The following is a 26,187-nucleotide window of genomic DNA, read 5'->3' as shown; positions in this document are numbered from 1 at the left end:
GACGCGTTCCAGGAGTTTGAGCGCTCTCTGCCGTGTGCTCCGGTTCCGGCGGAGGTCTCCGTTCCATCGCAGCCAGTCTTCTCGGTTCCAGCGCCGTTTCACCGGTCCGTTCCGTTGCCTGCTGCTCTGCCTCCTTGGCAGCCTGTCCCGGGCCTAGGGAACGTGGCCTCCTGGCAGGATTTTGTGGCTTGGATTCAGCAGTCCGCTCCCTTTCTGCCTGGTCCTTCGGTGCCCTTGGCCACGGTTCCGGCGCCCTCAACTCTGCCTCCAGCTCCGCCTGCCGCTCAGCCGCGTCGCCATCTTTCGGCACCCCAGCCTTCTACCTCGGTTCCGGCTGACCGCCCGTCGGTTCCGACGCAGACCCCAGCAGCTTTCTCCGACTCCGAGGATGATGAGGGCTTGGCGTCTCCCTCTGAGTACTCGTCGGACGCGGCCTCTGACCCTTCCCCTGATGATGCTGTGGGGGAGCTTCGCTCATCGTCCCCTAATGACGATTACAGGGTGTTTGCAGAGCAGATGGTCCGAATGGCCACAGCACTGGAGCTCGACGTCGCCTCCACGACCTCCAAACCCAAGAGTAAGCTGTTGGAGCCGTTGTATTCGGGCTCTCCTGCCTCGGTGGCGTTTCCTCCTGTCGAGGATCTTGTCGACAATGCCCTGGCACTCTGGCAGACCCCTGCTTCTGTACCGCCTACGGCCAAGAAGGTTGAGAAATATTATCGCCTCAAACAGGAAGATTGCCCTTACCTCTTTGCCCATCCGAAGCCCTCTTCCATCGTGGCCGAGGAGGGTCAGGCTCGGTTCTGACGGGGCTCCTCTTCGGCTCCATCGGATCGGGAGGGGAGAAAGCTGGATGGAATTGGTCGGAAGGTGTATTCTTCGGCTTCCCTGGGGTTCCGGATCGCCCATTTCCAAGTAATAATGGGCTCCTACAATCTTTTCTTGTGGAAGCGTCTGTCGTCCTACCTCTCTGACCTCCCCGACGATCGCCGTCACTTGGTCAAGGCTCTCCAGGCTGAGGCTTTCCGTTTGTCGAAGCAACAGATGACGGCTGGCAAGGACGCTGCCGACTCCGTGGCGCGTGCGATGGCATCCTCAGTGCTCTTGCGTCGGCACGCCTGGCTTCGATCTACTGCCCTGCCCCCCGAGAAGAAGGCCAAGGTCGAGGATTTTCCGTTTGAAGGTCCTCAGCTCTTCTCAGAGAAAACGGATGAGTCCCTTTCTCTTATGAAGAAGAACCAGCAGACGGCCAAGTCGCTCGGGGTTGCGCCTTCGGTTCCGCAGACGGGTCCGAGATATCGGTACGGCAGGTTCCGGTCCTATCAGTCCCCCTACCAGCAGTTCCACCAGCGCCAAGGACGGTTCCCCTCCGGTCAATCCTATGGCCACCGTTCCTACTCTGGCCAGCAGCGCCACTCTTCGAGACGCTCCGGCCGGTCCAAGGGACGACAGCAGCCTCCTTCGCCCAAGCCCTCGACTTCAGCGCAGAAGCCCATGGTCTTCTGACTAGACCAGGACGCTTCCCAGTTGGTCTCCAAGGACGCTGTTGATGTCCTGTTCTTGGACAGGCTACGGCCTTTCTTGCCCCGTTGGCGACTCATTACTACAGATACCTGGGTCCTCTCTGTTGTGGCCCATGGTTATAAGTTGTCGTTTACCACTGCACCCCCTCTTTCGCACCCACCCCGTTGTGCTTCTTGTTGTAATGTTGTGTTACAAAATAATGTTTTGGAGTTGGTTGCCAAAGGTGCTGTCCGGGTGGTCGATGTCTCTACTTCCCCTTGGGGGTTTTACTCAAGATACTTTCTTGTGGATAAGAAAGATGGGGGGTCTCGTCCCATTTTGGACCTTCGGGCCCTTAATATCTACTTGAAGGTGGAGAAGTTTAGGATGCTTACCCTGTCACGGGTGTTGGAACTCTTAGAGTCAGGCGTCTGGATGGCCATTTTGGATCTCAAAGACGCCTACTTCCACATTTCCATCTTTGAGGGCCACAGGAAATATCTCCGTTTTACCTGTGGAGGCGCTGTCTATGAGTACACGGCCTTGCCCTTTGGCCTGGCCTCGGCGCCCAGGGTGTTCACTAAATGTATGGCCACCGTGGTGGCACATTTACGGTCTAGTGGCTGTTTTGTCTATCCCTATTTGGATGATTGGCTCCTGGTGGGTCCCTCCTCTGACTCCCTCCGGGCCTCTATCGCCCTCACCTTGTCCGCCCTAGACGGTCTGGGGCTAGTGGTCAATTTGGGGAAGTTGGTCCTGTCCCCTGGTACGAGCATTAGATTCATTGGGGTCCACTTTGACTCTCTGCTGGGCCGGGCTTATCTACCCCCGGACCGCTTGAGCAGGCTGTCCTCCCTGGCCCGCCACTTCGTGCATAACCGGTTCCAAACTGCCCTCCTGATTCAAACGTTGTTAGGCCTTATGGCCTCCTCCACAGGGGTGGTGTGTTTTGCACGCCTGCGCATGAGGCCTCTACAAAATTGGTTTGTTCGGGTTTTCAACCCCCTCACTATGAGTCAACACCGTGGGTTTTCCGTCCCGAGGGTGATACAGCGGTCCTTGGTGTGGTGGACTGACCCTGAGAATTTGTCCAAGGGTTGTCCTTTTGGTCCCTTCCTGCCGGAGGTCATCGTCTTTACGGACGCTTCCAATCTAGGCTGGGGAGGGCGTTGTGGACACCTGTCTGCTCAAGGTGTTTGGTCCTCCCTTGAAATGAGCATGCACATTAACCTGTTAGAGCTTAGAGCGATCCGTTACTCCCTTGCTTCTTTTGCAGATGTCATTCGGAACAAGCGGGTGCAGGTCCTGTCGGACAATACCACGGCCTGTTACTATCTCAACAAGCAGGGAGGAACGGTCTCGCTCAAGCTCTGCAAGGAGGCGACTACACTCTGGACTTGGGCCATTGCCAACAACGTCCTGCCCAGGGCCATTCATATTGCGGGGGAGAACAACACAGCAGCAGACACGCTGAGCAGGGTGTTTTTGCCCCAGCACGAGTGGTCCCTCAACACGGTTTATCTCCACGAGGTTTTCCGCACATGGGGCACGCCTTTGGTCGACCTCTTTGCCACAGCCCGCAACAGACAAGCCCCACTGTTCTGCTCCCGGGCTGGGATTGGCCATCGTTCACTGGGGGATGCCTTCTAGATACCCTGGTCTCCGGGGCTCTTTTATGCCTTCCCGCCCTTCCCGCTCCTTCACAAGGTCCTCTCCAGGATCAGGGCTTTCCGAACCCACTGTATCCTGATTGCCCCTCGGTGGCCTCGCCAGGATTGGTTCCCCCTTTTACTTTCCCTGTCACAGGGGCGGTGTCTCCCGCTGCCACACGCCCCAGACCTGCTACTCAGGGACGGAGTGTGGCATCACGATGTGGCAGTGCTAAATCTGACTGCCTGGCTCCTCTGAGCCCCAGACTAGGCCTCTCTACTAGGGTGCTTAATGTGATTCTGAATGCCAGGAAGCCGTCTACCAGGTTGTCCTACCAGAGGAAGTGGTCACGTTTCTCTAGGTGGTTAGCCCCCAAAGGGGTTTCCCCTTTCACTTGCCCGCTGCCTGTCATTCTGGACTACCTCCTGGACCTGTGCTCCCAGGGCCTAGCGTTCTCCAGTGTTAAGGTGCACATGGCTGCTATCTCTGCCTTCCATGAGCAGATTGATGGGAAGACTGTGTTTGCACATTGGCTGTCCAAACAGTTCCTGAAGGGCCTACTAAAGTCCTTTCCTCCTAGGGCCCATCCTATTCCTCAGTGGAGCCTGACCCTGGCGCTCTCCCGTCTGATGCTCTCCCCTTTTGAGCCCCTGTCTACCTGTCCCTTGCCTCTGCTCACGCAGAAGGTGGCCTTTTTGGTTGCAGTCACTTCCTCCAGGCGGGTTGGGGAGTTGTCTGCTCTGAGGTGTGACCCCCCCTTCCTGCAGTTTTTCCCCGGTACGGTCATGCTCCACACTAGTATGCAGTTCCTGCCCAAGGTGGTTTCAAAATTTCACCTGCGTCAAAAGGTGGTCCTTCCTTCCTTTTTTCCTACACCCTCTTCCCCAGAGGAACGTACTCTACACACATTGGATGTGAAACGTGCTTTATTGTTTTATTTACATCGCACCAAGTGTTTCAGGAAGTCTCCTGCCTTGTTTTTATGTTACTCTGGCCCTCGCAAGGGCTCGCCAGCTTCTGCCCAGTCCATTTCTCGCTGGATTGTGTCTGCAATTAAACTTTGTTATCAGCAAGCTGGAGTTCGGTGCCCGTTGTCGATTACTGCTCATTCTACTCGAGCACAAGCTGTCTCTGCTGCCTTCCTGCGAGGAGTGCCGCTCCAAGACGTCTGCCAAGCTGCAACGTGGTCTACCGCTGACACTTTCATTAAACATTATTCCATAGACGTGAATGCACGCCGTGAATCCGCTGTTGGCACGGCTGTTCTGCACTCTCTGTTCACATAGACACTCACGCCCGCCCCCATTGGTGAGATGCTAGCTATTCTCCCAATGTGGGGCTGCACAGAAGGACGACGACGATAAACAGGGTTTCTCACCTGTAACTGTTGATCGTCGAGTCTCTTCTGTGCAGACACACATTCCCTCCCACCTGCCCCGCTGTGAGTGCTTGGTTTCTCCATTGTTTCTCAGGCGGCTCAGGTGAACTGAGGGAATGCCGGGGACGTTCGGGTACTTGTACTTCAAAATTGGCGGGAACACCGGCGCGCATGCGCGGTGGGCCCGAACGTCCCCGTCACATTTCTAGAAGCTAAAAGAATCTTCTCCGCGGCTGGCCTGCGCCTGCGCAGTCCCAATGTGTGTCTGCACAGAAGAGACTCGACGATCAACAGTTACAGGTGAGAAACCCTGTTTTTCTAGGCTTCTTTTAAATCTATAAGGTAATTGTTATATTCAAATATCTCTTACATACACTTAAACTATATATTGTAAATAATATCTAACTATCTTAATCTTATATATCCATAGTGAAACATCCATTATTTAGTACTCTATAGTTTTTGATTTTATCATAACTCCATTAATAGCTTAGATTTTTATAATTAAATTCCCCCCTCGGTAAAGTCACTTCTCTCTTCTGTTATATTTCAATAATTCTCGAACTGCCACAGTTCTCCTTTCACGTCCCATTTTTTTTCTAAATATTGTTTCAATTTCTCCCAGTCTGCATTATACTGTCCTGGATCAAGATCTTTAAGTTTTCTGGTCATTTTATCCATCTCAGCCATGTACAACAATTTATACATCCAATCTTCTATAGTTGGTATTTCTTGTACTTTCCACTTCTGTGCATACAAGAGTCTCGCTGCTGTAATCATGTAAAATAACAATGTTCTATACTGTGTTGGAATACTTTCCATTCCCAAGTTCAGTAGCAACAATTCTGGGTTCTTATTTATTTGGGTTTGCAAAACCTCATTAATTACTTCAATTATATATCCCCAGTATTGCTTCGCTACCTCACAAGTCCACCACATATGATATAGTGATCCTTCATGTTTTTTACATTTCCAGCATTTATTTGACATGTTAATATTTCCTAATGCAATTTTCTTTGGTGTCAAATACCAACGATAAATCATTTTGTAGACATTCTCTTTAATACTTGTACAAGCTGTAGTCTTCAGAGTCGTTTTCCACAAATATTCCCACGCCTCCATTGTTATTTCTTTATTAAAGTTTATAGCCCACTTCACCATCTGTACTTTTACTGTCTCATCTTCTGTAAACCATTTTAAAAGTACTTTATAAATCCTTGAGATTTCCTTTTTACCTTCTTGAAAAATTTACCTCTTCTAGTTCTGAGTTCTCCGTTCTTATTCCTCCTTTCAAACAATCCGAATTGTAAAGATCTCTGATCTGTCTATATTGAAACCAACTGTAACATGAAGACAACTCCTCCTCTGTTTTAATTCTCAATTTTGAAGATTCTACTCGAGTTATCTCCTTATAGGTTAAGCATTGCTGCTCATTATCGACAGTCCTCGGATCTATTACTTCATATGGAACCACCCAAGAAGGAATTCCGTCCTGTAGGTAATTTTTATACTTCTTCCAAATTGTGAAGAGGCTTCTTCGAATATAATGATGTAGAAACATAGAGTCTGCTTTTACTTTGTCATACCACAAGTACGCATGCCATCCAAATATTTTTTTATGTCCCTCCAAAGCCAGCAATTTGCAATTCTTCAGTGTCATCCATTCTTTTATCCATGCCAAACCTATTGCTTCATAATATAGTCTTAGATTGGGCAGTTGCAATCCACCTCTCTCTTTGGCATCCTGTAATACTTTCATTTTCACACAAGGTTTCTTGCCTGCCCACACAAAGTCCGATATTTTCCTTTGCCGTTTTTCAAATTGTTTGGAGTCTCGGATAATTGGAATTGTTTGTAGCAAGAACATCACTCTTGGCAATACATTCATTTTTACTGCTGCAATTCTTCCCAACCATGACAAATTTAACCTATTCCATTTTATCAAATCTCGCTCTGTGTCCACAATTTCTCATAATTATTCTTGAATAGGTCTATATTTTTCGCAGTCAGTTCAATACCCAGATATTTTACCTTATTTGTTACTTCGCAATCCGTTATTTCCATTAGTTCTTGTTGTTTCTGTTTGGACATATTCTTACATAATATCTTTGATTTCCTCTTATTTACAAAAAATCCAGCCAAGTCTCCAAATTATTTTCTCCATCACCTTTGGCATATTCTCGATTGGATCATCCACAATTAACATTATATCATCCGCAAACGCTCTGACCTTGTAGGAAAACTCTTTTATTTTTATTCCTCGGATTGCATCGTCTTCCCGTATTTGAATCATCAATATTTCCAAAACCAAGATAAACAACAATGGTGACAAAGGGCAACCCTGTCTTGTACCTTTACTTATTGTCAGATTTTTAGTTACCTCATCATTCATCACAATTGCTGCACTCTGGTCTCTATATATTTCTTTCACTGCTCGTATGAACTTTTCACCCATTTGCAGCTTTTCCATAGTGGCAAACATAAAGTCCCAGTTCAAGTTGTCAAATGCTTTCTCAGTGTCCACGAAGAAGAAACCAACTTCTCTATCACAACGCTTGTCATAATATTCAATAGCATTTATAACTGTCCTCAAATTGTCTTTAATTTGTGTATTTGGCAAAAATCCAGCTTGCTCCTCTGCAATAAATTCAGACATCCATCCTTTTATTCTTTCCGCCAAAATCTTCGCAAAAATTTTACAGTTATTGTTCAACAACGAAATTGGTCTGTAATTTTTAACATTGGTCAAGTCTTGTCCCTCCTTAGGAATCAATGTTATATTAGCTTCTCTCCAAGTATCGGGGATTTCTTGGTCTTGCATAACTCCATTAATCACTTCTTTCAGGAAAGGCACGAGTTCATTAGCCATTACCTTATAAAATTTAGCTGTTAGTCCATCAGGACCTGGTGCCTTTCCTAATTTTGTTAGCTGAATTGCCTCTTTTATTTCCTCTTCCGTCACTTCCCTATTCAATTTTTCTCTCCAACCTTCAGAAATTGCAGGGAGCTTCATCTTTTCCAAATAGCTCATTATAAAGTCTTTGTTCACTTCCTTTTTTTGATACAGCTTTGCATAAAATTTGAAAAATGCTCTACTAATGGCTGCTTGTTCCAAATGTGTCTTATTTTCCTCACAAATTTTATTTATGGTTCTCTTTTCTTTAACTGCCACGCCAAATATTTCCCAGGTTTATTTGCGCCCTCAAACGACCTCTGATTCATTCTCTTGAGGTTCCATTCCAATTCTTTATTATTCATTGCCGTCAATTGTTCTTGTAGGATTTTAATATCCTGATATATCTTCTTTTTTCCTGGTCTCTTCTTAAGTTGTATCTCTGGCTTTTATTTTCTCCATAATCTCTAACCTCTTCTTCTCTTTTTCTTTTCTAGCTCTTGCATTTAAGTCCATTAGTATGCCTCTGGTCACTGCTTTATAAGTGTCCCATACTTTATTAGTCGAAACTTCCCTGTTCATATTATGTTGTATAAAGAATTTGGTCTCCCTTCGCAACAACTCAATATTGTTTTCTTCTTGCCAAAGATCTTCATTTATTCTCCATCCTTTTCTTTTATTTCTTTTCCCAGATCTCCACATGATTGGGTTGTGATCTGAGCCTACCATGGGCATTATTTCCACCTCTTTAGTCCATAGCGCTAAGTCCTTGGAGGCCCAGATCATGTCAATTCTTGATAAAGTAGAATGTCTTGCAGAATAAAATGTATATTGTCTAGATTTGGGATTCTGTCTCCTCCACACGTCTTCTAAAGTCTCTTGTTCCTTTATTGCAAAAAAGGATTTTGGTAGCAATCCTCTTTTCTTTTGTGCAGTTCCAGATTTCTTATCTTCCTCCAAATTAGTAACTCCATTGAAGTCTCCAGCTAAAATTATCTGGTCATAAGATAGTCCATCAAATTGTTTACTCAAGTCATCAAAAAAATTTTCTTTTGCTCCATAAGGTGCATATATTCCAATCACCAACAGCTTTTTTAAATTCCACATAATTTCCACTGCTAAATATCTAGCTTCTGCATCACTCACTACTAATTTAGGCTGTAATTCTTCTTTTATATACAGCACCACGCCTTTTTTCTTTTTTTTTTGAAGCAGCCACAAATTCACTTCCCAATTTTGCGCACTTTAAATATTTTGTATTTTGCTTTTTAATATGGGTTTCTTGCAAACACACCATGTCACATTTTTGTTTTAATAGCCAGTGGAAAATATTTTTTGTCTTGTTAGGAGAATTAAGTCCATTTACATTCCAAGATATTATTTTGCACTCCATACTCATAATCTTGTTGTTGGTAAGTCCTTTACATTGTCCCTAATAAACTTTTCCATCTCCAATTCAGATCTGATGCGCTTTTTAACTCCTCCAAATTCGAAGGACAGCCCTTCTGGTATTTCCCATCTGTATCTTATCTTCATGTCCTTCAAGATCTGGACCAAGTCTTTATATTTTTTCCGATCCAACAGCACCGATCTGGGCTATTCCTTCATAATAATCACCGCCTTGCCGTCAACCTCCAATGGATCCTGAAATTGTTTACTCGCAATCATTTCTCTTATATTTCTAGTCGTGAATTGCACAATCATATCTCTTGGTAATTTCCTCTGGGTCGCGAATCTTGAGTTTATTCTGTATACCACATCTAGGAAAGCCGCAATTTCATCTTCCTCTTTCCCCAGGTATCCAGCCAAAACTTCTATAATCTGTTCTTGGGCAGATTTTCCCTCAATTTCCGGCAAAGCACGAAATCTCAGTTGTTTCTCCATATGTTTACTCTCTGCTACAACCATTCTGCCTCTCATCTCCCTCATCTCAGTTCGTTGCGTGTCTGCTAAAGTGTCCATTGCATTTTCTACTACATTAACCCTTTGCTGTGTGGCTTGCAGTTCATTTTGTATTTTTTCCATACCTTTCGTCAGTTCCGCCAATTCCTTCTTAAGTGTCTCTTTAAACTCCTTCACCATCACCTGTATCATATCTTTAACTTCTTTATTTCCTTCTGAAACTTTTTTATCTAGACTTTCAATTGCTGCTTGCCACTCCTTTTTCGACATCGTGGGGCTGGCTTTACCTCGCTCCCATGAGTCCGCTCTTTTCCTTAACTCCGTGGCGTTTAACTTTGTGTCCTTTAACTTTTAAAAGTCCCACATTTAATTTATTTCTTAAAAAACACCTTTACACAGTCCAAAATGTCGGGCGTCTTTTCTCTATGGTTATTTCAACTCTACTTTCAATCCAAGATGGCCTACTTCCTCTTCCGCTGAAGCCACGACCTTTCCCTTCTTCAAAATGGCGTTCTTCTGCTTCCTGTCTCATAGAAAGGGCTGCTTCTCTCCAGCTTCTCTATCGTTCTGACGTACTTCCTGTTCCTCTGCCCCACACAGCAGTTCTCGCGATGATGAGGCTTTCCCACAGTCCACTATCTCTTTCTTCCCGCAGGTATGTAAACAATTATCAACTTTCTCTCCTAACTTCGTTATACATAGTCCTTTTAAAAAAAAATTTCTTGCCGGAGTTTCCCCTCGTTACAGTCAACCTGCGGCAGTTTTTAAAATCACTTTAATACTTTGCTTCTTAAAGTACTCAGTCCCGTTTCAAGAGATAGTAATCTTTACCTTCTTAGTCGTTTTCTCGGGTTGTAACCACTGTTTTAATATTCAATTCACTTCAAATCCCCTTGTCTCTGTATGAAGCTTGGGTATGAGGGTCTTATGCCAACCGAATTGGCTCCAAGACTGCTGCAGAGATCTTGGCAAAACCTCTCTTCGGTTGGGACCTCAAGGGACAAGAGGGAGTCCGTTGCGTAGGAACCCCCCTCGCCCGAGATCAACGTGCCTTCAGGTTCTTGAGCGTTCTACGCCTGTTCTCCGCCTGAGAACAGTTGGCTACGGGCAAATCCTCGCCCCTCTAGCCTCCAAAACAGCAGCTTGGACAGCTCAGCTCTTAGAGCTGCATTAGACCTTCATGGATTCCAAGCCGGACGTCTCGCCAGCCAGTCCCTTTCAAGATGGATTGTGGCAGCCATCAGACGTGGTTATGTCTCAGCTAAGGTTCTGTGCCCCGTGTCCATCAGGGCTCACTCTACCAGGGCACAGTCTTCCTCTACAGCCTTCAGCAAGGGAACTCCCCTTCGGGACATCTGTCAGGCAGCTACTTGGTCTTCCACAGACATGTTCATACGCCACTACTTGATGGACGTAAATGCCAGAAGAGATACAGCTGTGTGGACTGCTGTCCTGCATTCATTGTTCACCGAGGGGACTCACACCCTCCTCCATTGGTGAGTAGCTTGTTATACTCCCAATGTGGGACTGCATTGAAGACCGAAGACAAAAACAGAGTTTCACTTGCCTGTAACTGTTTTTCGTCTAGGTCTTCATGCAGGCACACATTCCCTCCCTCCTACCCCGCTGTGAGTCTTGGCACATAGCTAACTTGCAGCGGCTTCGGAGGAACTGAAGGAAGAGGGATTGCTCCGCCCAGCAACACGACACGCGTTGGGAAATAGTGCGCATGTATGAGTTGTGGTGCGAGAGCACCCTCTAGTGGCTAAGAGCTTGGAAAAATCTTTCCGGTGGCTGGCCTGCGGCTGCACAGTCCCCAATGTGTGCCTGCATGAAGACCTAGACGAACAACAGTTACAGGCAAGTGAAACACTGTTTTACTCCTGTGTTTCTTTCATGCCCCTCTTCAAGGTGGTTCTGTTGTAGGCCTCCAGACTTTCTCTGTAGCTTGTCAAAATCCACCACGATTTACCAGCCACAATTGATACGGTACATGAACTAGAGGCCCCTTGGCCGTCTTCTGGGCCGATATTCGATCATTTCAGCCCACTTTCTGGGGAGGAAGTTGACAGGGTCCTGCGAGCAGTGAGGCCTACCACATGCTTCCTGGCCCCGTGTCCGTTGTGGCTGGTGGAAGCTGGTGTTGATGGACTACGGGGTTCCCTGGAGGCTATTATCAACTTGTACTTGGGCTCAGGTTTTCCTGGGGCACTAAAGGAGGCTGTCGTGAGGCCTCTTTTAAAGAAACCATCATTGGATCCTGCCAACCCGGTCAGTTACCACCCAGTCTCAAACCTCCCGTTTCTGGGTGAGGTGATTGAGCAGGTGGCAGAGGAGCAGTTGCAGAGATTCCTGAAGGATACCTCAGCCCTGGATCCTTTCCAGTCCGGCTTCCACCCAGGATATGGGACGGAGACACTACTGGTCACCCTCACGGACGATCTCCGCAGACACTTGGATTGAGGCAGATCAGCAGTGCTGATATTATTAGATCTTTCGTCAGCGTTCAATATGGTTGACTACAGTCTTTTGACCCACTGCCTTGCCGATGTGAGGATACAAGGGACAGCGCTACAGTGGCTTGTCTCTTTTCTCCATGGTCAGGGACAGAGGGTGGCACTGGAGAAGAAGTTGTCATCCCGCCACCCATTGATATACGGTGTGCCACAGGGAGCAATACTATCCCCATTACTGTTTAACATCTATATGCGCCCCCTCGCCCAGTTGGTGCAGAACTTAGGACTTGGGTGCCACCAGTATGCTGATGACACCCAGTTATATCTGCTGATGGACGGTCTTGGCCCTGGATGGCCTGGGGCATGCTTTTGAAGCTGTGACTGGATGGTTGAAGCAAAGTCGGCTGAAATGAAATACTATGAAGATGGCGATCCTGTACTTGAGCTGCGGGTGCATTGATTCGGGGCTCCTGGCCCTTGATGGGGCGTTGCTTATGCCAGTTCTGAAGGTCAGGAGGTTGGGGGTGGTCCTAGATGCCTCCCTGAAAATGGAGGGTCAGGTAGCAGCGGTTGTCAGGTCTTTTTTCCATCTTTGACAGTCCAGGCAGCTTGCCCCATCTCTCAACCCTCAGCTTAACGACCATGATCCAGGCAATGGTTACCTCTAGGTTAGACTACTGTAATGCGCTCTACATGGGGCTTCCCTTGGGTCTGATCTGGCGGCTGCAGCTGGTTCAAAATGCAGCGGCGAGTGTCATCACCAGAGTGCCTGGCAGTGCACATAAAACACGGGTATTGCGCCAGCTACATTGGCTGCCAGTGGAGTACCGAATCACATTCAAGGTTTTGGTACTTACCTATAAAGCCCTATGTGGACTGGGACCGGCATATCTGCGGGACCACTTCTCCCTATACGTGCCCCAGAGGATGCTTAGATCAGGTGCCAAACAACTGTTAGTGGTCCCTTGCCCCAGAGAGGCCCGCTTAGCCTCGACCAGAGCCAGAGCCTTTTCAGTCCTGGCTCCAACCTGGTGGAACGCTCTGTCCAACGAGACCAGGGCCCGGCAGGATTTGTTATCCTTCCACCGAGCCTGCAAGACAGAGCTGTTCAGCCAGACATACAGTTGAGGCTGAGCTGGGCCCCTACCGGCCAAATAGAGGTGAACTAGAGGTATCCGCCATCAAACTGTTTTAACCTACCACGCAAATAATTTTAATATGGTGGAGTAGGTGGCAGACTGATTGATCAACTGACTACTTCTGCGCTGCTTTTTTGTACCTTTCTAAATATTTATATTGCACTCTTTTATATGGTTGTTTTAAAATTGTAAAATGTAAGTTTTTAGTGTGTTGTTTTGCAGAGTGTAATCCGCCCTGAGCCTGCTAGTTGGGGAGGGCGGAATAGAAATTGAAAATAAACAAATAAAATAAAAAATAAATAAAAACTGTGAGGCCAGGCTAGCTCTGTTTTTTTGTGTAAAGACATGTTCTTTGATCTTCTTGACCAAATCTAACAATCTTAATATGCTTCCTCCTTCTTTCCAGGTAACAGAAGAAGATAAACTGGTGTCCAAAAAAGAAGCATGGCAGAAGAAGCTTCAGTTCCTGAAGACTGAATTGGATAGACGTTCTAAACAGCAATGTACTTATTTTTCCCGTTGTTCCCTAGATTCTGGGACCTTTCAGTTTAGAAAACAGACTACAAAATGGTGGGGGGACATGATAGAGGTTTATAAAATTATACACAGGGTAGAGAGTGGACAAAAAACTTTTTCTTCCTCTCACAAAAAAACTAGAACTTGAGGCCATTTAATGAAGTTGATGGACAGTAGATGCAAGGTAGACAAAAGGAAATAGTTGTTTAGTCAATGAGTGATTAAAATGTGGAATTTGCTGCCAGAAGATGTAGCGATAGGCTGGCCACATGCATGTGGTGGTGGAAGTACCATGAAGCCAGCTGACTTATGGCAACCCCTGCTGGGGTTTTCAAAGCAAGAGACTAAGAGAGGTGGTTTGCCATTGCCTGCCTTTGCAGCCCTGGTCTTCTTTGGAGGTTTCCCATCCAATTACTAACTGAGGCCAACCTTGCTTAGCTTTCGAGATCTGATGAGATTGGGCTATCCAGGTCAGGGTGGACATTGGCATAGGTGGCTTTAAAAGGGGATTGTTCAGGTTCATGGAGGATAGGTCCATTAGTGGTTACTGGCTGTGGTGGAGGGAACCTCCACATTCAGAGGCAGTAAATCTCTGAATACCAGCACTAACAAGCAACAGGCCTCAGCCACTCTATTATCGGTCCTCCAGAGTAACTGAATACTGGGTGTTGCATAATCTGCTGGAAAGGATTCTTTTTAAACTTTGCTCTGCTGAAAATTCTAGGGAGTTGCTTTAACTAAACAATTAATTGATGTGTTTTGCTTTTGACTCTAGACAAATATCTTGCCAGTTATGGAGTCAGTCATTCATACACAGTATATGATTGTGGGTCTAGAAAAATGATAGATTTATTTTTAATTATCTAAAACAAAATTGCATGCTAATTTGATTTTCTTGTCCTAACTTCTCCTCTATTTTGACTGGTCCAGTGCAGATGCTGTGCAATAAATGTAAGAAGAAGGACCCCCTGCTTGCAGAAGTGAATAGAGTACAAGAAAATATTGTGAAGGAGATTGCTCAGCTGCAGACAGAGTCTCGTATAGCGGAGACAAAGCACTCTCAGTTTGAAAAGATTTCACATGTGATTAAAATTTTGGAGATGCCATGTAAGAAAGCTTCAGAAAATGCAGACTCCTTAGAAGAAGAAAAATCAGATAATACAAAAACTCAGGAGAATACATCTAACTCGGTCAAGGTAAGCTTTGATGTTCTGGTGTTAACAATCTCTTTTTTAAAAGGGGCTATTCAGCAGTCATTTATTTCCATCCATCTTAGCTCAATAAGCCTTATTTGTCTTCAGAAGGGTTCTCCATATTTTATGGGGTAACTTGCCTTAGTATAAGCATTCTAAGCAATAGCAGAGTTTCAGAACAAGATTAGAATAGTTTCTATTAATGGACTATGAATTATACACTTAGAATTTTGCATAGTGTTTATAATTTTTGTTTAGTTTTTTATTGAAATTAATTGTTGCAATAATATAAAGTTGGTATAACTATAACCTATTAATCTAAACAGTTTCAATAAATATATTTATTTACTGTTCTGTGTTGTGTAGTCATCAATAAAAGTATCTGCATCAAGAAGTGAAAATTGCTCTTTCATTTACCAGTTTTCTGATTAAACAATTTCTTCAGCAAAGAAAAAAGAAGGGCAGAACTTCAACTCAAAGAGAACTGGGTAACCAAAAAGGTTGAAAGAAAAAAACCCTTATAGATATAATTGCCAAGACCAATCCCAAAAATCAAAAATAAGTATCAAAATCTTTAAGGGGTGGGGGGCAGATCGACCCGGGAATATGGCAGTCGCATAATTGCGGAGCTCCTGAAACCCTCCCTCCTTTAACAAAAAAAGAAGCAATCCGAATACAAAAGAAAAAATTCAAAGATGGGAAAATCATCTACAGTGAACACTAAATTGACTCCGAAGAAAACAGGGTCTCTGGAAGCCTTTTTAGCAGCAGGATAGTCAGTAGCCAACTCACTTTGCACAGATCCGCGCTGGGGCCAAAATGGTGGGCAGAGAGAAGCCCGCCGAAAACGACGACATACCTACAACAAAAAAAAGATAATTAGCAACCTTAAAGAAGACTTGCAAGACTATACAAAAACTATCACTGACCTCCTGACTCCTATACATCTTCAAAGTAAAGACTTCACGGACAGCCTAAAAGAAGCAACCCAGGCTGTAGAGACAGCACTTGAACTGGCTATGATTGTGCAGAAAGAAGTCAGAACCCTCCAATCGAACGAGACAATGACAGAGGAAAGGATTGCGGCACTGGAACTTAAAGTAAGACAAAATAATCTTAAAATGAGGGGATCCCTGAATATGTAGAAGGAAACTGTGACTTAGGAGTGTTTATGGCAAAATGGTGGCAGAAATTTTGCAATTAGAGGAGGCAGTTGCCCCTGCCATTGTGAAAGCCTTTCACATAGGCCTTATGGCCATAGCCTGTCCTAACTGCCCATGTGACGTTCTAATTCAATTCCTATATCAAAGAACCAGAGAAAAAATCTGAAGAGAAACAAAACTTAAAGAAGCATTGAATTATGAAGCGAAAAAAGTTTTAGTGTTTATTGTTTGGAGTGGAATAGATCTGCACAAGAAGAAACTAAGTGTGAGGAGAGAGGGGCAAGCAGTACAAAATGAAAGTGAAACTTTTTGAGCACAATACTGCACAAGTCTTTGGATCTTTTGTGTGTATGACCTGAGGTTTATCACATTCTTTCCTTGGAGGAAAAAACCTATAATGGCAGCAGGCCGTAAAAGAGACCCAGTTTGGGAATACTTTAATGAAGTTCCTTTACCTATCGGTAAGGCAGGCATCTACTTGCATATTAAAGTTATACCAGCAAGAATTAGTCTTTATGTAGAAAACTATGATTTAAATCAAGCCTTAATGACTCGTGATTTAAATCGTGATTTAAATCAGTTTGATTTAAATCAAATCCACCCTGCTTTTAACCACTATTTTCCCCCACTACATATTGTGGTCCAAGGCCAAGGAAAGTACCAGACAAACTCCCTGAACCCTGAAGTATTTTAGGGCCCTGTGGTACCTGACCCCAAAATAGGGATTATAAGTTAACACATTGGAAGATATAGATAGTTGTATAGTTGTTCAAGTTCTATTTTAAAGTTTAATAGTTAAGCTTAATTAATAAGACACCTTTTTATATTTAGTTTAATAATGAGAAAGTATTAAAAGAGAAATCTCAGTTAAACCATCGTTAGATTTTCTTAATTGTTGGCGATAACACTAAATTGGTGGAAAACAATACTCTAAACTGTAAAAAAAAAAAAAAGGAATATAATTCCAGTCATACAGAAACCTTGAGTGAATGAACTAGAAAAGGTTTTTTGTTATTTTAATCTGAAACCAAAGAAGTGAGAGTATCATAGTTTTTAATTTAATTTAATTTAATTATTTCCTGTGTGAAGGGGGCATTAATAACAAACGTCATTTAATCAACAATGTCCAAATGTTGGAGGGTCATCTCATGGAATTGAAGAGGGCTTAATCACCCCATTAAACTTAAAAGAACACGCAATGAATTAACCAAAGAACATTCCCACTTTATTTTTCTTCAGGAAACACAAAAAAACACCAGCTAAACACTTTTAAAATTCTAATGGTTTAACTCCTCATTCCAGGCTCCAGGTACCTCAAAAGCTGGGGGGTTGCCATTCTTATTTCAAAAAACACTCCATTCCAAACTACAGATAGACCCCAAGGGACGTTTTCTTTTTGTAAAAGGTGAGCCTCCATTTATGCCCCAAATGCTGACCAAATTAAATTTATCAGAAATACCTTGGAAAACCTGACATTTAAACAAGGGGAAACTTATTGGCTGTGATCAGTTATGTTCTTGACTTAAATCTGGATAAAATTCACAGAGTCCTCTGCAAAAATAATTCTGATGTACCTTCAAAACTAAAAGAAATATTAATTGAATATGGCATTGAAGATGTATGGAGAGCCTTTAATCAAAGGGCAAGGGAATATACTTGCTATTCAGGTAATAGGGTAATTGGCCGGGACCAGATATTCATGGGGATTACAATTAATGATAGGAACTGTAAATTAAGATTATTTGTGGATGACATGTTAGTATATACAAGCAACCCTATACAATCGTTGCATGGACTTGAAAGCAATTTGCAAAATTTCTCTGTGTCAAGTCACAGCAGCAGCAGCAGCAACAGTAAACCTCTCCTAGACAGATTAGTGCCTCACAAGTTAATGTTGTTATTATCCCCACAATACAGCTGGGGAGCAGGGGTTGAAAGAAGTGGCTTCCCCAAGGCCACCTACTGAGCTCATGGCAGTAGTGGGCTTTGAACCAGTAGAGGGCTGATTTGTAACTAAACTACTTAACTACTGTGTTACAGCAGCTCAGGTAAAAACATTTTAATTTACACAAATCAAAACAAATCATTAGATTGGCTACAAATTGAACAATCTGATGTTACACCAAATAATTTACAGGGACACAAATATGGAATAAATCAAAAGGAAGCTCTCAAAATGTCAAACCCATTCTTACTACTAACTCTAAATCTTTGGAACAAGTATAGAAATATTCTGGCCCCAGAAACATCTCCTGTCACAACTTGCTTAGGCCGGTGGTGGTTTGAACCCGGAAGGAATCCTGAATCATATAAGATCTGGAGGAAAAAGAAATAAACAGACTTTTTGACATCATATAGAAAGGACAAATTATACCAGTGGCCGAACTGGAACAAAAATATGACTTTGAAACACCATGGTTGCAATACTACCAAATCCACTATATGGTGTCTAAAATGGGATGAAATAAAATAACAGAGAGAACTCACACCTTTTGAAATTTTACTATAAAATAAAATTGATAGACCAAAAAGGATTATTCTCAATAATATATAAACAATTAAATAGGGAAAATTGGTCAAGGATCATACCACAACAAAAGGAATGGCAAAGAGATTACAATATAACGATAAATCAACAACAATGGGAATCTATCTGGTCTTCAAAGATATTTTCCAACAAATCATTAAACATCAAACTACAGGCATTCAAACTAACCACTAGATGGTATCTCAGGCCACGAAATTTATACCATTATGAGTCAGGAGGTGTCTTGAGATGCTGGAAGGGATGTGGTATGACTGGAACCTTTTTATGTTGTTGGTGGACATGTCCAAAAATCCAAGTCTTCTGGAATACAATTAGGAAAATAATAGAGTCTATAATTAGTAACAATATCGCACACAAACTTGAAGTAATTCCGTTAATCTTCTGGAATAATTCACCTATACCAGGTAAGAACTAATGGCACTTCTGTTGATGGCAGCAAAATTCTTGATAGCACAGTTGTGGAAATCAAATAAAGTACCAGTTATATCACAATGGAAAAACAAAATCTGAGACATGATAGTCATGGATAAACTATCAGACCAAATAGCGATAAGTGACAATCCAAACTTTCAAACCAACTTCTTAGAAAAATTGTTTCCTTATTTTGACTACATCTCAAACTACACATCATCAGAGATCTCCATGCCAAAAAAGTACATGGACTTTGTAGTCTTATCGTCTTGTTTCCAGACTATTTTTCTCCAATACATTGATGACATTTTACTTTGCTCTATGTCTCAAGCCGCAAATGTCAAAGGTAGCATCACTATGCTCTCTGACGAGGCCATGTCATCTCTTCCAGCAATCTGCAGTTCTGTTCTCAGACTATTCAGTATCTTGGCTTCCAGCTCACCATGGGACAGTGTAGCCTCCTTTCTAGTCGTCTTAAGGCCATCCAAGACTTGCCCAGGCTTGTCTCCAAATGCCAGGGACCTGCCTTTCTGAGGGTTGCAGGCTTCTTTCAGCCTGGATTCCTGCTTTTGAGGACCTGTCCAACCCTCCCCCCCTTTAACTGCCCTTACTACCAAGGACACTGAGGATCCAGTTAAATAAGAAAATTATAGAAAATAAAATACATAAAAGAAAAAAAATCTTTGCGGTTCAGAATGGTTAGCTAACAGCCTATAGGCTAGGAGCTGTGCCATTAGAGAGGCTCGGATCAGGGTTTGTGACACCTACCATTTCTAAATCTGACTCAATATGTCAAGGTATTCTAAAGTCTTCCCAGCCACTTTTCTGGACTTCCTTTTTTCCATTAACTGGCTATTTCTGTGTGTGATGCCACCAGTAAATTTGAAATATAAGGTCAGTGTTGTGATTATTACTTGTGATTCTTAATCTTTTACAACCCCTTTTAAAATTTCTTAATTTTCTGCAGGAAGAGTTTATGCTTTAATAGACTGTAACAGGATATATTTAAACATAATTAATTTAAATATAAATTTATATTACGCTCTCCCTGCAAACAAGCTCAGAGCAGATTACAACAGTATAAATATACAATAAAAATATAAAATAAAATTTGGCAGCATAAATATCATCAATAGCAACACAATATTTAAAACAGTCGCACACATATTGCACTGTCTGCTCAGCCTAAACAACCGTGTGGTAGGGTGGACAGTTATAGATGGATACAGGGTTGGGGGGGACATGCACTCCCCCCATGGCAGGAGACCGATGTGGACAGGTTGGGTGGCTTTCCCACCTCAGTCACCATATGTCTGGTGGAACATCTCTGTCTTGTAGGCCTGATGGAAGGATAACAAGTCCAAATGAGCCTGGGTTTATGCAGACCAGAGAGTTCCACCAGGTTAGCGCCAGGGCTGAGAAAGCCTTGGCTCTGGTTGAGGCAAGGCGAGCCTCCTTGGAGCCAGAGACCACCAGTAGCTGTTTGTCTGCTGAATGAAGCAGCCTCTGGAGAATGTATGGTGAGAGGCAGTTCTGCAGGTATGCTGGTCCCAGTCCACTAAGGGCCTTATAGGTTAGAACCAAAACCTTGAACCTGGTCCAGAATTCAAGAGGGAGTCAGCACAGCTGGCGCAAAACTGATGTTATATGTGACCGGAATGGAGTCCCAGGCAGAATGCGTGCTGCCACATTCTAGACCAGTTGCTGTTTCTGGAGCAGTCTCAAGGGCAGCCCAGCATAGAGTGAGTTGCAGTAGTCTAACCTGGAGGTGACCATTGTGTGGATCACCACAGCTAGATCATTGGTTGAGAGGTAGGGAGCAAGTTCCCTGGCCTGGAGAAGATAAAAGAACACAGACTTGGTATCTGCCATGACCTGGGCCTCCATTGTCAAGGAGGCATCCAAGATCACACCCAAACTCCTTATCGCTGATACAGGTGTCAGTGGTGCCCCATCAAGGGTCAGGAGGTGGATCCCAGAACCTGTCAGCCCACGCCCCAGGTGCAGGACCTCTTTCTTCATGGGATTCAATTTCAGTTGGCTCTGTTTTAACCAACTAGTCACAGTCTCCAAAGCCCTGGCCAAAGTATCTGGGGCAGAGTCTGGCCAGCTGTCCATCAGCAGATAGAGCTGGGTGTCATCAGCATATTGATGACAACCCAACCCAAAACTCCACACCAGCTGGGTGAGGGGATGCATGTAGATGTTCAGTAACACTGGGGAGAGTATGGCTGAGGAACACCACACACTAAGGGGTGTTAAGGTGACAGCCACTCCCCCAATGCGATTCTGTCCCTGACTGTGGAGGAAGGAGACCAGCCACTGTAAGGCTGTCCCACAAATCCCCATTCCAGTGAGGTGGTGAGTCAGTAGGTTGTGATCAACTGTATTGAACCCTGCTGTGAGGTCTAACAGCACCAGCAGCACCAAGCCACCTCGATCTAGGTGTCTGCAGAGATTGTCTGTGAGGAACTTCAGGAACACCTGCAACTGTTCTGCCACCGCCTGCTCAATCACCTTGTCCAGAAATGGGAGGTTTGAAACCAGGTGGTAATTGGTCTGGTCAGTGGGGTCCAAAGATGTTTATTTCAGGAGAGGCTGTACCATTGCTTCCTTCAGAGCTCCAGGAAAAACTCTGGAGCTTAAGAAGAGATTAATAATGGTCTCCAAAGGAACTAAAAGCCCGTTAGCGCTGGCCTTCACCAACCATGACAGGCAGGGGTCCAAGGGGCAGACGGTAGGCTGCTAATATTAACTAATCTTTTAGACTGGGTGGGATTGTATCCATTTTCATTACATTGAAATGAATCTTCATTTGAACGATAGCTTTTATATTGATAGAAGTACAGAAGGCTTTCAGTGCTTTGGATTCTGAGCATCTATGCTACGAAGGCATCTGTTAATTCCTCACCCTGTCTCTTTCCCAGAAAGTAGAATTAATTTGGGGCTATGGGAAGAAATACTAAGAAATCTGCAGCTGCTCTGTTAATACAATTTTATAGTAAGAGTTGCTTAAGATTGGAAATTGACCTGGGGGGCTTTCATCAGCCAACAAAGAAATGCTGCCCCTGTGGGATAGGTCCATTTGAAGCATTCACAAGGATGTGGAGTGAGATATAAGCCTCAGGACTTCTAGAAAAAGGCTCTGGGATTCCTTCCACTGAAAATTAAAAGACCATGTCAACGACCACAAAAATCAATGCAGTGACACCCCGAATACTTTCCACAATGTCTCGGAGGCCCTCTTGTTAGCAGCAAAGGAGAAAATTTGGCATCAGGCATGTGCCCAGATTTGAGAGGTTCTAAAATCAACAACTCTCCTCCTTTAAGCCTCTTGAGCAACAAGAGAAATTGGGGATCTCCCCCCCCCCCGGTAGTACTGAGGCTTCAGGTTGCTAAAGTATTAGAAGTAGCCACCTTTTGACTTCATGGCCTTTGGCCCTATGGAAGGCTTCAGGGTAGGTATCCATTGCAGAGCTGTATCTGTGGATGTGGAAAGGTTGAATTTGGAACTGGGTCATACCTAAGGATGTGTGAGAGAGAATGGTTTCAAGCAGCCCCAAGAGATATACTGTCATCCTTTGCAAAGAAACATGGCTATTGATCTAGGAAGCCCAGAGAGCTTCCTCAACTCCAATGCATAAGCCATACTTGGCCAGGGAAGGTGTAATCCATGGGAGAATCAGTTTGTTGAAAAGCAGAGTGAGAACTGTTTACTATTACCTCATCATTTCTGCTGAGAAAAGACTCTGAGAAGGATATAGACCTAGTCCTGAATGCAAGGAAGAAGCATTCATACACTGGTCTAGGCTTGCCTTAGTGAATGTAGAAGTTGATAATTATCTTTATCTTTCTTTTAACTACTACTAACTCATTTCAGTCTGTAAGAAAGGCTTTGGCCTACTTAAAAGAGTTGAAGAGGGATGGAGCTCAGAAAATCTTGTTTTACCACAAGTTTTTATTGTTATTGGTTATAGTGCTTCTCTTTGCTTCACTGGGGTCCCCTTATGGGTAATAAAGGACTGGGATCAGTCATATGACTAGGCCAGTTAAGTGGCTTTGGAATATTGGTGTTTTTACTTTGTGTATATTCTAAGTGTCACAGAGAATCCAGGACTGTGGCCTGTATCTATAATTTGATGCATCCCCAGGAGTGAGATGAGCCTCATGGAGAGGTGAGACCCATAATCATCCACCCCTCCCTATTAAATTAGAAAAATTACAGTGTGATACCACCCTTTTTTGGTGAGCACCATGAGGTTCAGGAATCAAGAAAGGGAACTGTGAGAAATATGCTATATACCCCCCCACACACACTGTCTGACCCTTCTGTGCCTTAGCTTTCCTATGCTTTTAATCAGTTCTGCATTGTTTTCCTATACCCTCAGTTAGTCATACAATGTCCTATTGTATATTGAATAAATTGTGCTTATTTGAATTATTTTACCAAGCCTAGCAGAGCACGTGTGTTGAAGTGAAAGTGAACCAAGATCAAAACAGGCAGGCAGTCTTACCTCAAGAATGTGTGGAACTCTTCTAATAAATGCTGGAAATGTAAGAAGCATGAGGGCTCCCTCTATCATATGTGGTGGTCGTGTGAGGTAGCCAGGCAGTACTGGGGGGAAATAATAAGAGAAATGAGTGAAATTTTACAATTTCAAATTAATAAGAACCCAGAACTCCTGCTACTGAACTTGGGAATGGAGGGAATCCCAGCCCAACACAGGACGTTGATATTTTACATGACAGCAGCAGCTAGACTTTTGTATGCGCAAAAATAGAAAGTACAAGAAGTGCCAACTATTGAAGATTGGATTTACAAATTGCTGTATATGGCTGAAATGGATAAGATGACAAGAAAACTGAGAGATCTGGACTCAGGGCAGTTCAACACAGACTGGGAGAAGCTGAAACAATACCTGGAGAAGAAATGGGAGGTGGGAGGAAAACTGTGGCAGTTTGAGAACTACTGAAGTATTGAAGTAGAGGGGGGAGACTTTACCGGGGGGAGAAGAGATAAATGTGAATTAATAAGCAGTTAGACTAATAGATTGACATATATATAGATATATATAGGTTAACAAACAGAATATAGATAGAAAATAATTAACTATAAGGATTAAATATAAGGATTGATTAACCAACAATATTTTCTTTCTTTGGTAAGAAATGTACCAAACTGAATGTCTGAAGATACAGATGAGTCAAATTGATTGACTATGTGATGAGAGCTATACAGAATTATTACAAAAAGATAGAATGAGTAATATATAGAGAATAAGTCAAATTATTTGATTTAAATGAATGTATGACGTACATGGTTCACGATATATAGAAATATTTGAAATTGAAAAATGGGATAAATTGTTTATCTAAGATGGAAACAAAGACTTACAGTTTGGGCATACAATGTTAAAAATAGTTAAGGGTGTACTGCTTAGATTAATGGAGAATATATATTTGTTTTAGATAGAGGAATCTAATAGAAGTAAGGGAAAGGGGACAAAGGGTCGGAAAGCTGTTGGAAGTCAACAAAAGGGGGGGAAAGGGAGGGGGTTAGAAATGAAAAATGGGGGAAAATTGAATGTAAATGTAAAAATAATGGATTCTAACCCAATAAAAATTTTTTCAAAAAAAAAAAAGAATGTGTGGAACTGTGCCTTTCGACACAGAGGCCCTTGTTGGGCAAATAAGACAAATACTAGTAACTTTAAACTAATTTTGCTGAAGAACAAAGTGACTTCTTTCCACAGCTAGAGGAACCTTGCTCCCTGACACCCTGCTGAAGATAAGCCCCTGAATCGTTGCTGTTAGCAAGTGCCATTGCCTTCTGGGAATTTATGACCAAAAGATAAAAGGAAGAGGATTGAATCTGAACAAGTGGACAACAGGATCTGTAATAACCATCCAGGGGATCTTGAGGCCTGATGATCTCATGACAAGAAGTGGACAGCAACCAGCTAACTGGAAGTGCGACAGGAAGAAAGACTATAAAACCCTGAGACTTAAGAGATAAGAGGGAGCCGGTTTCTCTCTCTCTCTGTGTGTGTGTGTGTGTGTGTGTGTGAGAGAGAGAGAGAGAGAGAGAGAGAGAGAGAGAGAGAGCATAGTATGTTGTTTGCTTTGCACTCAATAAATATTGCTTTGAAATTCAGGCACTAGTTGCTGGACACTGCACTCTTTCAGGGTAAGATCATGCAAGGTGGTTGAGACAGATGAATTGCCCAACCAGCCCCTTCCAGCGGGGCCGGATACGTCCCGACTGATATTTATTAAATCACTGCCACCCTGCCCCATGGACCTTGAGGAGGTCCTGAGATGTGAGGTGCCGTGTGAGCTACCTTTGATGTTTTAGTGCAGTATTTTAATGTACTATATGATTGCTACCAATGTTTTATTATATATTTTTATTATTTATATGTTGTGAATCCACTCTGAGCCTACTTGCAGGGAGAGCAGACTGTAAATTAAATAGAATAACAAATAAAGGTCAGAGCCCTTGAACAATCCCTTGTACTTGTGCCTCATGGACCCTGAGCCTGTTTTGTTCCTAACAATATCACAGGGGCTCACAAATACTTCAGCATCAGAAGATCAAAGAAGAGCCCTTTCCAGTCTCATCTCTTGCATCCTTTCTTGCAAACAACTCAGAAACATTGCATCCACCCTAAACAGTATTGGTTGCAAACCCCCATATGGGTGGACTGATGTTGTTTGGAACTTTGACACACTCATTTTGCTGTTGAGAGACCTCTCTTTCCCAGAGGCAGCCAGAAATACTGAATGAGAAGGAAGGAACCCTTTGTTAGGTAGCCCCTTGTCAGGTCCATCATTGTGAAGTCTACCCATCAGCAGCTGGCTGTCAGAGCCTGAATATTAGGATCAGCTGTCTTTCCTATGCCTTAGAAGAGAAGAGGGTGCAAGCAAGCACCTAATAAGAAGCTGTACTTTTCTTTATATTATCAGAATTCCAAAATCCTGAAACTCTACTATCTTTGTATGCACTTTGAAGAATAAACCTTTTAAAAATGTGCTATCTTCAAATCAAGAGGCATGCTACTCAAAATAGAAGAGGAAGCTTTCCCTGTGGAGAAGTGAAAGCACAGAGGCACGCATGTTCAAATTGACCTGGGAGTGGCTTAGCAGCATCCTATATAATTCTGAAGATATCTTAGGGGTGGTGTCACTACCAAAGAGTGTCTGAGTTCAGTAAGATGGGGTGGCGGTGGCGGTGGCATTCATTTAAAGTACTCTTAATTCATTTACAACAACAGGATCCATGTCTCTTTCTCTCCCTATATCTTCTCTATCCTATCCTTCACACTTTCTAGGTAATGGATGACAAAGAGAAACTGAGGGCTGAACAAGAAACACGAAAGAGGAAACTTCAAGACCTGAAGTCTGAGTTGAGTAGACTTTCAGGACAGGGAGGTAC

The 26,187-nt window shown here is 43.6% G+C and overlaps 1 protein-coding gene across 1 annotated transcript in view; it reads left to right on the top strand.

The window, feature by feature from the left end:
• LOC129328214 (zinc finger protein 318-like) overlaps positions 1-26,187 on the top strand; it is an 87,366-nt gene that overhangs the window by 45,587 nt on the left and 15,592 nt on the right. The window contains exons 5-7 of the mRNA XM_054977116.1: positions 13,328-13,424; positions 14,368-14,633; positions 26,084-26,183. Of these exons, the coding sequence (XP_054833091.1) occupies positions 13,328-13,424; positions 14,368-14,633; positions 26,084-26,183 (463 nt within the window). The remainder of the gene's footprint in view (positions 1-13,327; positions 13,425-14,367; positions 14,634-26,083; positions 26,184-26,187) is intronic.

Source organism: Eublepharis macularius, chromosome 1 (genome assembly GCF_028583425.1).
Source record: "Eublepharis macularius isolate TG4126 chromosome 1, MPM_Emac_v1.0, whole genome shotgun sequence".
NCBI classification, from domain to species: Eukaryota; Metazoa; Chordata; class Lepidosauria; order Squamata; family Eublepharidae; genus Eublepharis; species Eublepharis macularius.
Note: the sequence above shows the minus strand (reverse complement) of the source record. Positions and strands in the feature narration are given on the sequence as shown.